Source organism: Panthera leo, chromosome D4, assembly GCF_018350215.1.
Source record: "Panthera leo isolate Ple1 chromosome D4, P.leo_Ple1_pat1.1, whole genome shotgun sequence".
Lineage (NCBI taxonomy): Eukaryota > Metazoa > Chordata > Mammalia > Carnivora > Felidae > Panthera > Panthera leo.
The window spans coordinates 31780823-31796453 of NC_056691.1; the positions used below are offsets into that span (position 1 = coordinate 31780823).

Consider the following 15631-nt stretch of genomic DNA (forward strand, 5'->3'; position numbering starts at 1 on the left):
TTGCAACTTCTGATAAGGGAGAGAATAATAAGTGAAGATATTTGAATAATACATGCCCCAAATAAAGCGGAGTTGATCAAATGATGCTCAAGTCTATCCAATTGAAAACTCAAAGGAATTGGCATAAATTGAAGGGTAAATAAAGGCAGGTAGTAGCCATAGTTTTAAGATGAAAGAGCTAATATCTTTGATCCTGAAAATCATCCTAGAAAAGAATTATGCAAATTTACACTCATGTTTTTCATACAAAAGAGGTAACACCAAAGAAAGTTAATAGAAGTCTGGCAAGACTGGAGAGAAAATAGAGGATGAGGAATGATAGTGGGGACTGGCATATCTTTGTTCTTTGTTCTCTTCATCTCTTTGAACATCGTTAAGGCTAGAAGAGAGCAGTGGTAAAGAATATCATTTTCTGTCTTCCCTAAGGCTGTGGCCCACCCATGCTGTTTTTAGTAACCAAGGAAAACATTAATTTAATTGTAGTTTCTGAATGGCCAGAAAATCACAGTTAAGTTAATCCTTTTATTTGTGTCTGAATCAAAACTCTGTGTAGAAACAGTGACTCAGTGGAACTAACTCTATGTCCTCTTAATAAAGAATGTGTTTTCTTTGTACACCAGGAGATGTGGCCACTTTATAGATACTGGAGTGGAGGAGCAGGCTGGAGTTTATGCCAGAGTTGCTGGCATTGATGCAAAAATTAAAATGTAGCCCCTCCTTTAAGGGTGCAGTGGCCCTAACAGCTTACTTATACCATTTAGAGAAACATGATAAAGATAATCCCCAAATCATGCATATGGCTTTGGAATACAGCACATTATTCTTATTGTCCCTTAACAGATCTTCTTTTCCAATAATATTTCTCAGTTTAACACTAAGATTTTCATTATTTAGACACTGTTGGATAAAATTTCAACAAATATCTATAAAGTGTGTGGCAGGTGCACTTCTCAAAACTCAAGGTGCAAGTAATATTGTATCTTATTTTTCTAAATTAACTGCTGTGAGCCTCCAAGCAACAAAGCAAGAAAGCTCATTTTTGTTCCTTCTCCTTTGGACTGGCAGGATCTGATACAATCACAAAGCCAGAAAACTCAATATCGGCTAGAGGTATACATACAATCAGGTTCCATATGAGTTTGGTCACCACTAAGGTACTTCATCCCTAGTACCAATAAGATACAGGACTTAATGAGCTAGAGAAAAGCCCCTCCCCAAACTCATTTCCTTCTTAGTTTCAAGGAAACTACTTGTAGAGTCAGGCCATTTTCCTCTGCTACTTCTTCTCCCCTACATTCATCAACACTTTCTCTGTCCTGACAATCCAGCTTCCTAGTGAATCTAGCCACCAGTCACCGTATGAGAGCCATGGGACAGATCCATCCAGCAGAAGTATTTTATCTGGCCTGAACAGTATATTGTTGTTTTTTAATTGAGGAAACATTTAAAAATTAGAAGATTGTGCATAAAAATCTCCATATCTTGAAAAATCTGAAATCTAGCAACACTGGGTCCATATCCCTACATGGCAATAATTGGCAATAGAAATGAGTAGAGGTCACACCCTTTAATTTGAGTTATGTCCATGGAATATCTTCTGTTACAGTGATGGAGCTCAACTTTATCCTATGGACAGTAAGAAACCATTGAAAACATTTAATTGGGGAATAGCAAGATTTTTTTTTTAAGATAGAGTGCATGAGCAGAGGAAGGAGGCAGAAGGAGGGTGCATGAGCAGAGGAGGGAGGCAGAGAGACAGAGAGAGAGAGAGAGAGAGAGAGAGAGAGAGAGAATCTCAAGCAGGCTCCATGCTCAATGTGGAGCATGATGCTCCCACAACCCTGGGATCATAACCTGAGCTGAAATCAAGAGTCAGATGCTCAACCAACTGAGCCACCCAGGCACTGGATATTTTTATTTTAGAAAGATCAATCACATTGATGGTGGCATATAGAGTGAAGGGGCAAGAATAGAAACAAAAATGGGTTAGAAGTCCACTGCATTCATCTAGGGGACTGATGATGAGGGCCTAACCTAAAACAACAGAATAGGAAGGAAGAACTAAATTTCAGATACATTCAGAAAGCGAAATCAATAAGATTTAATGACACACCACATAAATTGAGGCATGGACAGAGATGGAAAAATAGATGATTCTCAGCTTTCAGGATGATTTAAGAATGGGCAGACAATGGTAGAAAGTGGTACTGTTTTTCAAGATAGGATTTCAGGAGGAATATATTTTGGGTAGAAAAAGATAACGAAGGGTTGATTTTTTTATGAGTATATTTGAATTTGGAGTAGGTGTTGGTCATCCAGGTAGAGATGTCTAGAATTCTGGTGGCTCTACATAGATAGATACAGAGATGCTGTAGGATAACTTAAGTCAAAATACCCTGTGAAGAAAGAGCAACAGATAGGAAACTCAGGAGACAGAACTAAGGGACAGTTACAGTTTGGGGAGTCATCAGTGTATAAGAAGATGTCATTGGAGCAGGCTTGCCCAGAAAGAAAGTCTAGAGTGAGAGGAAAGGCAAAGGACAAATTTTGAGGAACACCAATATTTTAGAAGCAGCCAGACAAGGAGAAAACCAACAAAGAAGCAGAGAGATGGATGATCAGAGAGAAAAAAGGAGAACATAAGAAGACTGGTGACATGACAATAAGAAAAGAAAGAGTTTCAGAGAAGGATGTGGTTGCCAAAGTCAAATGCCACAGATAAATCAAGGGTAGTAAGCAGTGAGGAGAGACTGGTGAAATAAGTGTTTCGGAAAGAAATGAAAGATGAGTGATTCACTTACGTAGTTCCTGTCAGCCATAGTCTGGCTCTCTTAGTGACAGAAGTACAGAAAGATTTCCAAGCCCCTTCCCATTTACTCACCAGAAATGCGTGAAGGATTTCATCATGTTGTTGCTATGATGAAATTACTTATGAGAATTTCCTTAAAAACCATCTGAGACACTGCCCTCATACATGAGGCAGGATAGAGACATAGGAAGTGGCAACAGCCCTTACATAAGCTTGAGTTGGCCTTTTGACCCCAGCAGAGAACTCTCTCTCACAGAGTCCCCAAGGCCATGCCAGCTTTGTGCTTCCCGTCTGAGAACACAACCCTCACAACCATACTTTCAGCTGCCCTGAACACGAAAGTATACCTTCTTACAAATTCTCCCAATGTAAATTATCTTCAATACTTCAAAGAATTTTTTAAGTTTATTTATTTATTTTGAGAGAGAGAGAGAGGGAGAGGGGGAGAGAGAGAGAGAGACAGCATGAGCAGGGGAGGGGCAGAGAGAGAAGGAAACAGAATCTGAAGCAGGCTCTGAGCTCTCAGCACAGAGCCGGATGCGGGGCTCAAACCCACGAATGGTGAGATCATGACCTGAGCTGAAGTCAGATGCTTAACAGACTGAGCCACCCAGGTGCTCCGTCTTCAATATTTCAAATGTAGTCATCCCTCAATAAATTATACTAGTGTTCGTCCCACTAGATGATAGCCTCTACATCAATATCTTTAGCTCCTCTCTTCTACACCCATAATACTTCCTCAATATCATGACTGTTACTTCTAACTACCCAAGACCCACATCCTGCTCCCTACAGGATCCACTCTCAATGTTAGACATGCCTGTCAGTTATGTCCAATGGGATTCTGAATATAACATAAAGATAAGCATGTAAAGAATGAGCATACTTTCAGTATCATCTTATGCCTTTTAGTTCTGGAGAGACAATGTGAAACATTTAATAAAGTATTTTATTAAATTAGTCGTCAGGAAACTAAGTTCAATGCTGGCATTGGCATAGGTTTATAAATTATCCTTGCAATTGTAAAAACATTACATAAATGTGATACTACAGTTGATATTTATAAATTTGATGCAATGATAGGGAGTTCCAAGGTAGATGTTAGTATAATTAAGTGGTCTTGCCCCATTCAGAGTGTTGAAGATACCTAAAGGCAGATGCCCATCTGAATTGGAGGTAAGATATAGATAATTCAAAATAGTAAGTTACAAAAGTTTACTTAACTTTCAAAAGTATATCAGGAAGACAAATCTTCTAGAGAATTAAAAGGAGGAGGGGTGCCTGGGTGACTCAGTCTGTTAAGTGTCTGACTCTTGATTTTAGCTCAATAATGATCTCGTGTTTCATGAGATCAAGCCCCACATTGGGCACCAAGCTGAGTATGGAGACTACTTGGGATTCTCCCTCTCCCTCTCTCTTTCTGCCCCTCTCCCACTCTCTCTCTCTCAAAATAAATAAGCAAACATTAAAAAATGTATATCATAGAATGGATCCTAAAATCATAATTTTCATTTTCTGAATCACTGAATAATTGAAATTTGGCTGTATTGATACAAATTGCTTGATAATTCATTTACCAAAACACTAAAAGTTGAGATGCCATGATTCAAGTGTTACAACTTTCTTTTCCGTTTGACTCTGAAAAACCTTTTATGAATTTACAAGTAGAAAATTTAATTTTTTATTTGAGACTTTTTCTTTGACTAAATGAAAGAATTACTAAATAGGTGATTAAATTTTTTACTTTAACTGATTTAATTTGGATTTGTATTATGTTAGTTCCTAAAATTGCAGTGTAGCATTTTCTTAGATGGAAGTGGATGGAAAGAGTAGCTTTGATGCTAGACATACTTGAGTTACAACTTCTCACCAGATCTGTAACCTTGGGCAAGCGTGTTTGAAAATCCATGATGGGCCAGGAACTGGGCTTTACTTAGTCATTTCACCTAAACCTCTTAGCAATTTTCTGAGACAGATTTGGCACATGACCCAAGGACCAATGAGGTTAAGACGCTTGGCCAAGATCACACTAATCTAGTGTTGAGATGTGGATATAAATAGCAGCTGAGTTGCTCTTTGGTTTTGTTTTCGTTTGGAATGGGTGAATGAAACCAACTGTCTTCTAATCCAAATAGAGTATCTCCTTAGAGAGACCCAGAGTCCACCAGCTTGTCTTTCCCAGACTCCTCATAAAGGTAACGATGCCCTCCAAAGGTTCACAACATGCACTCTTGGAAACACAGTTTGGCCTCTGGGAAGACCAATAGCTATTCTTTCATTGCAACAAATCAGACAAGAATCTGCCTCTAATTCTAAGATAAAATAAAAGAAAGAGAAATACCAGGAAAGTGAAGAGCTGTGCCCTGGAGCTGTGTGTGTGTGTGTGTGTGTGTGTGTGTGTGTGTTGTGGGGGGATTCCCTTTACTGCTTAAAAAATAACCAGCAAAAGCCAAATTTGTCATTCATATTTTTTCATGACTCACTAATTCCTCCTGCTGATAAGTATCAGAGTCCTCTTAAGAGTTTTCAGAGCCTCTGATCATCACTTGGAAAATGAGGAGAATAACTTCCTTGTAATATTATTGTAAAGGATTAAATGAAACAGTAAGTAAAATTACTAGCACAGTGCTTGGCGCACTGTAGACATGCTAACATTTGAGAAGGGAGCAAAAAAATACTCAAAGGAGAAAAGATGGTCTCTTCAATAAATGGTGTTGGGAAAACTGGGTATCCGTATGTAAAAGAACTCACAAAAACTGACCTGAAATGGATTAAAGACTTAAATGTTAGACATGAAACTCTTAGAAGAAAATAAAGGAAAAAAGCTTGAAGACATGGGTCACTTATTTTTAATATCAATAACCTCTAGAGACTATAGCCATTCTTCTAAAATTATTAAAAGTGTATTCTAGATAAGTAAAAGAAGACTACAGATTTCATGTGATCACAAAAGTTAGGCAAAGATTGATACATGCTTGATGTAGATCCACACTCCCTTATATGGAATTCTGAAAACCAAAATTTTTTTCTAAGGACCTAAAATTTTTCATAACTCATTTGGAAATAAAATACAATCTGAACTCATGTGACAATTAAATCCTGATCTGAACCAACATGAAGTCTTTATTTATTTCACTTTATATGAATTTTCCTATATTTCACTTTAAATCATGAATTATTTGGTTATGAGTGCTGCCCTATTCCCTGCTGGGAGTACTACATATATACAGCATATAGTCTACCTGACAACTCTAAAATCTAAAAAATCTCTGAATTTGGGGGCACCTAGGTGGTTCAGTCGGTTAAGCGTCAGACTTCGACTCAGGTCATGATCTCATGGTTTGTGAGTTTGAGCCCCATGTCAGGTCCTGGGCTGACAGCTCAGAGCCTGGAGCCTGCTTCAGAATCTGTGTCTCCTTCTCTCTCTGCTCTTCCCCTGCTCATGCTCTGCCTCTCTATCCTTCAAAAATAAACATTAAAAATTTTTTAAAATAAAAAACTCTGAATTTTGAAACACAACTGGCCCCAAGCTTTCTGATAAGATACTGTGGATCTTTAGTTGCTTTCGTGGACTGCTATGCTCAGGGTTTGTAAAAAGATAAATATGGATGGAATGAAACAGTATCAAAATTTTTCAATTGTTTAGAATCCCAGCAGAAGGCTGAAGAAGTTTGCCAAATGTACTTTATGCAGCTACGTTCTGGCCTTATAAAAAAGACAGCCTGTTATTTTAAGAAAGAAACCACCAAAAGACATTCAACAAGAAGAGGTAAGGGGAAACTACATTTCCTGGTAATTTTTCAATATAGTAATGAGCATCTATTAGCCTTCATTTACCACATCTTAGATATATAATGTTTTCCCTCGACCAAATTTTCCTTCTGAAAAATAGTAAGGATGCTGAACTATTTTCTAGCCATTTTCAAAAGGACATATAAAGAGTTTTATAGCATGGTAGAAAAAGTCATGTCATAATAAGTGAAAACAGAGTATATTAAATTATAAATATATTTACAGTATTTTACATTTTTTTTCATTTAAAGGTATTAAACTAAAATGTTAATAGCAGTTGTTTTTTTTGGGTGTTGAGACCATGGGTCACTAGTTTTCTCCCATCTGGACTCCAGTGAGTGTACCCTACTGTGGTATAAGTGTGCCAGGAAATATTGATCCCTTCAGACTGTGGGGTGGCTGAAGCCCTGGGGTCAGTCATCACTGTCAGCAAGCAGCTTTGACTCAGAATCCTCAAAGTGGGGGTAAAGGGTTTGGGCAGAGTGGGTACTGACAATCCACTCCTACTCCACCCTTATCCTACAGCTGGAAAGTATAAAGAACATCTAGTATTCACTGCCCGTCATCAGCAGCTGGAACGGCCTGTGGAGGGCTTAGCCTTTGGTGTGCCTATGGTCCAGAAATGCTTTGGAACAACTGATGTTCCAAGTATCCAAGGTATGCCTGGTGATGGGCATGGTGTGGGTGTGAGGAGGGAGGTAAGACACAGGACCATGACAAGTGCCACTTCAGGAAACAGCTTCAAGTCCATGCCTACTTGTGTAACAGAAACTTCTGTCCATTTGCTGTCATTGTACCCATTTAGTGGTATCCAAACTAGTCATAGTGTAGCTGCTCTAACAATATATGTGCATTCTATAGTTAGCCCTCCATCATTATTTTGAAATGCTTGTCATGGGTTGGAATCCCATATACATTACTCCTGGGGAAAATACATAATCCTTCAGGGAAAAAAAAAAACACATTTCCTCCCCAAATTTCAACATTTTGACAATGAAAGAAAATGAAGAACTATTATATTTTTAAAATATAATTTCAGCTCATAAACATTTTAAATAGTTGTTAAATTGGTTTTAGATTGTATCACCTACTTGTGCAAGTAAACCCCAAGTTGATGGTAACTATCAAGAAATGAGGAGATCATTAAGAAAACTTGACCAGGAATGGCATATTGCCATTTCAAGCATAACTCCTGATATAAATATCTTAAGTTTCCAGAAACATACTGAGGTTTCTCATTAAGAATTTATGCTAAGCAAAATAAGTCAATAAAAGAAAGACAAAAACCATATGACTTTACTCATATGTGGAATTTAAGAAATAAAACAGATGAACATAGGGGGTAAGAGAAGAAAGGGAAACAAACCACAAGAAACTCTTAATAATAGACAACAAACTGTGGGTTGATGGAGAGAGGTGGGTGTGAAATGGTCTAGATGAGTGATGGGTACTAAGGAGGGCAATTGTTGTGAAGAGCATTGGGTATTGTATGTAAGTGATGAATCACTGAATTCTACTCCTGAACCCAATATTGCATTGTATGTTAACTAACTAAAATTTAAATAAAGACTTTTAAATAATTTTACTTCAGAAATTCATATACACATTCAATATTTAACATTCTTCTATTTGGTATATTATTTCTCTTAGCACAATTCTATAATATAAAGAAAATGTAAAGATTTTTTTTCTTCAAGGACCAACATAGGTCCTAATTCTACACCAGTTTACCCCAGCGTGCCATAGAAATATTATCATTTTCTATGTGTGCTGGGACATTGTTTTAAAAGTTGAGAGTGCTGCTGTAAATGTCTCTGTTATTTAGCCAGAAGACAGAATGGGTCTCCACACCTTACAGATGGGTATTCATTTAACCATGTCTCTCAAAATACAGTCCCTTCTTGTACACAGTCCCCTTGACCATAAGAAACAAGGAAGCTGGCAAAGTCTGTCACTTTTCCAGCTTACTTCTCTCCATCAAATCCTCCCATAAACACACTAGCATGACCTCCTATAGTCTTCATGAAGGAGACCAGCATCTTTAATCCCATTCAAGCGACATACCTCCGCCTTTGAGCTATGTTAAGCTTGCACCAAAGGCTTTTATTTATCCAACAATGGTGGACAAAGTACAGCTCAAATTGGAAAAACAGTAACAAAAACCTTGAACAAAGTGGTTTTTTTTAATTGCTGAGGATTGTTCATGGGAACAAGATATTTTGAATTTTTAATGGCAAGCTTTTCACTTGTTACAGAATATTCTGCTTCCCTGAGCACATACAATGATCAATCTATTACTTTCGTTTTTGAGGATGGAAGTTATGAGATCTATGTAGAAGACTTGGGAAAAGACCAAGAGAAAGGTAGAATATTTCCTTTTGTCTATAACAATATAATGATGACTAGTAAAGTAAAAAATAAATTTACCAAGCCATAAATAATGTATTACTTCAGACATGACACATAGATTTCATACTGTGTGCTAACTCCAATACATTGGTGGACATGCCTAAATATCACTAAGTTGAAGAGAATTCAGAAGCTTAGTGAGGATTTAATAGGAAAGGATGCTGATATTGAGAAGCGGTATCTGTTGTGAAAGATGGAAGAGGGATTCCTGGGTGGCTCAGTCAGTTAAGCATCCAACTCTTGGTTTTGGCTCAGGTCATGATCTTAGCGTTCATGGGATTGAGCCCCATGTCAGGCTCTACACTGACAGCACAGGTCAGCTTGGGGTTCTCTCTCTTTCTCTCTCTCTCTCTCTCTTTCTGCTCCTCCCCAACTTGTGCTCTCTCTCTCTCAAAATAAATAAACTTAAAAAAAATGGATGAACCGACCACATATATTTGCTACTGCTAATTACCTGCTATGTCTTTCCAGTCCTATCAATATCACCAAAGTACAATCTCAAATAAGAGAATATACCAGTGTTATGGACAATTTGTTAAATATTTTAATAATAACTGTGTTAGAGAATTCATCAGAGCATATTCATACATTTTTGAGACCTTCCTTAAAATCACAAAATTTCTTTAATTGATGTATAATAAAAGAGGATATTGTCTGACGTTATGTATTTGTTAAAACTGAAACATTTTGATAAAATTGTATCTTACTGAAGGGATTTTATGCATTCTCTTTCAGATAAGGTGTTATTCCGTTATTATGATTTCCAACCTCCCTCACGTGAAACAGGTAATTTGGAAGACTAGGTAGCTGTAGTACTTGAATTCTTGAATTTGGGGCAAGGACAAATCCAAAAATGCTCCATAAAAAAGGAAGGCAGTCTCAGAAGACTCTCTCCAGCCCAGCCCACATTCATGGTTAAATCTTAGATTCTTAGAGGATTTATTCCATCCCATCCATGTGCAGTTTAATAACTAGGATGAAGGTTTACATTTAAAAAAGATCCAGGATAATAGTGGTTTAAGCTACATAAAACTTCATTTCTATCTTAGCCAGGATGAGAATGGCAGTGCTGCTCAACAAGTTGTCCGGGGACCAGGATCCTTCTCTCTTTGTCACTCTGCCAACATCTACATGGTTCAAGATTACTTGCTACCTCAGCAATGCCCAATCAGCAGGACAGTGGAAGACAGATGCATGAATTATCTTTCCCTTTAAGGACAAAACCTTGAAGTTGCACGTGACACTACCATTCACCTCACATTGGTCAAAACTTAGTCACATTGCTACACTTAGTTACAAGAAAACAGACTGGGAAATGTTCTATTACACAAGGAGAGTAGTTGGGATATTGAAGGAAAACTATCAGTGGCTTTACATGGAGACAGGGAAGCTGACACCCAGACAAATAACCAATAGAGTCATAATTCTACAATTAGAAACCAAATAAGAAAACTAAGGAGCTTAAAAATACCCCCAAATTGTCCAATGACTCTTTAGGAGCTTAACATTACCCCCAAATTATCCGGTGACTTTTTAGTTTCATTTGGGTACAAATACTTCTATAAGACATGTTGGTTAATGAAGCAATTATTTTACATCACATCTTGGATTCTTTTCCTAGGTGTTAAATTCATTTCATTAAATTGAACTTACTTGTTCAATTCTTAGCTTTATAATTTAGATTTTTAAATTAATTTATTATTTTTAATTTACATATTTTTTTAATTGCAAGGTGATGCTGATGATGGCCATACGTTATTGGTAAATCTGAGTCCTACAAAAGACAAAGACTTCCTGCTGCATGCCAATAACAAAGAACACTCTGTGGAGGTAATAGAAATATTCACTTAACTGTCATAATTGACTCCACTCTGTTGTGCAGATTTGGGTGTTTGGCACAGTTCAAGGAAAAAGTTTTGTTTCTGCTATTGTACATAAAACACAGTTACTACTAATAACTTGCTTCTGGAATAGGGAAGGGAGGGAAATGGCATGTATAGCCTTGCTACTTAAAGTCTGGGCTCTGCCAGTAGTGCAGAATCAGCTGTGAATTTGTTAGAAATGCAGAATTTCAGGCTTCCTCAGAACTGAATGCGAATCAGTGTTTTAACAAATCTCCAGGAGACTCATATGTGCATTAAAGTTTGAAAAGTGCTACTATGTAGAATGATCTGAAATTCTATCTACTCAGCTTTAGGAACTACTTTGTTTTTCCAGGAAGCATTTCTTAATAAAATAGTTTTCTTAGGCAAATGCAGAAGTAATTTTACACTCCAAGCCTGCTAAAGGGAAAGTCATAAATATTTCCATCTGCCAAGATTTACAATTATCATTATAAATAATAATCTACATTCTAATCATAGGATTCACTACACAGCCTTTTTCAGTTAGTAAATGTTAGTATAATATTGGTCATGATGAAGAGTTATAAACATTTTGAGGAACAAACAAGCCAAAGATAGAGACCAGGAAGAAAACATAAGAGTATAATATAGATGACAAATTACATAAATACAAAATTATAAATCTAACTAATACAGCCATGTAAGGTATTAACATAAACACTGGATGGTACCCCACATCTTCCTTAACAAATGCTCCTCAATGTATATAACAGTGTTTGGCATATATAATTACTCAATAGTAAGAGCTAACCCATACAGAACTCTCTTATATGCCAAATACCATGCTAAATGTTTTACAAGCAGTCCCCTTTAATTCTTGTAGTAATTCTATGATGGAATTATTGTTTTTGTCAGATATTACTGTATAACAAACCATTCCCAACACTTACTGGCCTGAAATAATAATCATTTATATCACTCACATGTAGAAAACAGATTAGGCTAAAAAATTGAGGCTTGAGAAGTAAAGCAATGTGCACAGGACTCAGAGATAGTACATGGCAAAAGTGGGGCACAAATCCTGAGCTGCTGTATCCAAATCCAGTCATTCTAAGCTACAAAGCATCTCAAAGTATGTAGACCATCAGTAAATTAAATTAAATCCACCCCACTTCAGCCCTCTACTAGCTTCTTCCTACCCCATTCCCATCCCCTACTTAGTAAGTAGCCTTGCTAGAAATACCAAGTTATAATTATTTCTCTTTAGTTTCTAACACAGGGAGGTGAGGTTGACTATGGATTTCCCACTCACGTACTGATTGCTTTCTTTCTTGTTTCCTCAGCTACAAAAATGTGGAAAACCATTGCCAGACCAGGCCTTCTTCCGCCTTCATAGGAAGTCTTCCAAATGTGTTTCATTTGAATGTAAGAATGACCCTGGAGTGTTTATAGGAGTAAAGGATAACCACCTTGCTCTAATTAAAGTAGAGGATCAAACTGAGTATTTTAGTACAGAGAATATCATATTTAAACTCTCTTAAACTTAATGTTATGGAAAGCTGTGGATCTTGTGTTGGATAACTCAAATAGCTACCACTGGAGAAATGATCGAGAAATAAAGAGGTAACATTCAAGGGAAATGGAGGGTATTTAGTATGCTATGGAATGTTTTTCTCATTATGTGTAAATACTTTTTTATGGTCTTTCATTTCTGCATTTTATTTCCTTCTGTATCATTACATATTCAATAGGATATTGCTAAAGAGACCTCAGAAGAGGTACAACCTGAACTTTAATTTTTTCTACTTTCAGTACAGAAAGAACTTCATATTAGAGCTGAAACCTCTGGGGAGAAGCAAGGGCCTTAATCCAAGTCTCATTTTAGACAGGGATCCATTTTAAAGAGCTACATAAAGACAAAATTTTCCCTGGTTCCAAACAATGAGTTCAAACACTAAAGCTATTGGTGAAAATACAACCAAATCTATTTGGACTGACCATTTCACAACTGGAATAAAACACCAAATTTGTTTGAAGATGCCCAAAACTTCAGATACCTACCTACATAGGTAAGCAGATAATATAAATATATGAAATGACAAAGATAGTCAAAACATTAAGAAAAATAAATCCAGTATTTGTAAAGTAAATAGTTTTGCCTCTAATTGTTTGTAAACTGCTGATTTTTTATAGACTTAGTTAAGTTTAAGCAAAGCATTCTTATATTAGGAAATGAAATAAATTTTAGTTCAGACATATAATTGAAATCATTAGGAATATCCAACAAATTAAAACGTTTTTTTAAAAGCACTGAGACACAACTTATTTTAGGACATCCAAGTGCCATGGGATCCAAGTACCACAGTGAATTCAGAAATCCTCTAATCTACTACAGCCTAGATAGGACACAGGATTATCATCACAATTTCAATAACTGACTCTTCCTGATGTTTGTAGTATACTATGTCCTTCTGACCCTATTCTCCAGGGATCTATGACTTTTGATATACATATCACCCTGGACAAAATTTCTTCTAATACTTTCTTCCCATGTATACAAATGTTTTTCTTGTCCAGCTTTCCGATTACCCTACTTATTATGGCATATTTGTTTGACTTTTATTACTTCTTTATTCTTTTGACCAAATGTGTTCTTGATATACCTTTTGTGACTCCTGAGCTTCATTACAAATCACTTGATATCTGGATGCCATCTTTATTCTACTTCATCTATCTGATGTTGTAGAATTTCATATAAGCCTATTAAAGAGCAATATTTTTTTATTAAACATCTTTGCATTTTACATTACTAAAGTAATAAAATTCATACTCAACCATATAATAAGATTTTTCAACTACTAAAGGAATAGTTTTGCTTATTTTAAGGCCTTAATTCTACTATAATTTTTCCTAGGCTTAACACTGACAATAAATGATAAAACTAATGACAATACTTATAAAACGCAACTTTTTCTGAAAGTGTAGGCTTTTTAATTTTTAATTGTTGAGATCTATTAGATTATAATGCTGGTGGAACATAAGATTAAAAAGGCTGAGAATTACTGTGTGAGGGTAAGCAATTATAAACAATAATAAATCTTTCATTACATTGCCAATTTTATTATTTTTTTTGTATATTGTTTCAAGTTTCTTTTTTTTTTTTCAATGTATGAAGTTTATTGTCAAATTGGTTTCCATACGACATCCAGTGCTCATCCCAAAAGGTGCCCTCCTCAATACCCATCGCCCACCCTCCCTCCCTCCCACCCCCCATCAACCCTCAGTTTGTTCTCAGTTTTTAAGAGTCTCTTATGCTTTCATTGCCAATTTTATTATGGAGACAAAAATAAACGCAGAATCTATAATATCCGCTCTGAAAAACACTAAATGTTAATCATATGCATCTCTATGATATACTTAAAATTATTGTTTTTAAGTAACCAGATATATCTATTACATTGTTTAAGTTCTTGAATAAATTATATTTTTCAAAAGTCTGTGAGGCCACGTTTTTATCATAAAATGACTCAATATTCTGAAGTTTTTAAGTGAAAGTAAGTACACTTTACTCCACCAATGTTGGTATATGGAGTAGGTCATTTGTCTGATATTTTTGGTCATTCAAAATTAAGTAGGATATTTCAGAAAAGGGATTGTCTTTTACACCTTTATATTCCCAGTGCCCATCATACTGGCCAGCACAGATGAGCTATTTGGTGACTTTTACCCCAAATCAAACAGCCAACATACACCTGCCAAAGGAAATTTAACCTGACCTCTGATCATTTAGGTATCTTTCAACCTGGTTATCTTATTTTTCATGTTCAATTCTCCTTTTCTAAAAAACACTTTGTACCATCACTATACTGAGTATTATTTGATTAAAATATTTAAATGTGTGATGGTCTTTTGTCACTTACTTTCATGTGTTTTGATGGTCGATAACACAGACATAACTGGAAGGAATTTTTCCATTTCATTGTATCAGAATAACAATTATGCCAAAACTTACTTTTCCCTCATTTTATTCATATTCATTAGATTTTTATGTATTTATTGGATACCTTGAAATACTGTCAAGAAAACTTTATTTGAATAAGTAATATGACTTAGAATTGGAAAAAAAATGAAGTAAGAATTAAGATTCAGCGAATTTGGAAAAATAATTGCTAATTTAATTAGAATGCAACAGCTTGACGGGGTGCCTGGGTGGCTCAGTCAGTTAAGCATCCAGCTTCAGTTCAGGTCATGATCTCGCTGTCATGGGTTCAAGTCCTATATTGGACTATGTGCTGACAGCTCAGAGCCTGGAGCCTACTTCAGATTCTGTGTCTCCCTCTCTGCCCCTTAACCACTTGTGGCATCTCTCTCTCTCTTTCTTACAAAAATGAATAAACATTTTTTAAAAAAAGAATGCAACAGCTTGATTAAAATCTTAAAAAATTGAATTATAACCACCACATCTGCAAAAAAAAAAAAAGCCAAAAAATAAAAACAATTTCAACCTTTATGCCTCATGCTGAGAAATTGCATGATGGATGGGAAAATCTTAAACAAGGGTACTCAAAATTCCTCCCCCATCCCCATCATACAATGACCTATACAGCCCAGAAGTCTTGTCCTCTAGCAGTTGCTCCCTTAATACATGTCATGCATATTGGACTTTGCTAGGTAGTATGAAAGCACCTCCCCCCCCCCAAAAAAAAAAACTAAACTATGCTCCTTGTCCACATGGAACTTAAAACATGTACAATTTATGTATTAACCCCCAACTCTG

At 36.2% G+C, this 15631-nt stretch overlaps 1 protein-coding gene across 5 annotated transcripts in view; it reads left to right on the forward strand.

Moving 5' to 3' along the window:
• IL33 (interleukin 33) overlaps positions 1-13997 on the forward strand; it is a 37951-nt gene extending 23954 nt beyond the window's left edge. For 4 of the 5 annotated variants that reach the window (XM_042913747.1, XM_042913751.1, XM_042913749.1 and 1 more), the window contains 6 exons: positions 6456-6578; positions 7127-7258; positions 8857-8964; positions 9746-9796; positions 10743-10840; positions 12198-13997. In XM_042913747.1, the coding sequence (XP_042769681.1) occupies positions 6456-6578; positions 7127-7258; positions 8857-8964; positions 9746-9796; positions 10743-10840; positions 12198-12395 (710 nt within the window). In that variant the 3' untranslated portion in view covers positions 12396-13997. The remainder of the gene's footprint in view (positions 1-6455; positions 6579-7126; positions 7259-8856; positions 8965-9745; positions 9797-10742; positions 10841-12197) is intronic. The other variant, XM_042913752.1, reaches the window with a different exon arrangement.
• The last annotated feature ends 1634 nt before the right edge of the window (positions 13998-15631 follow it).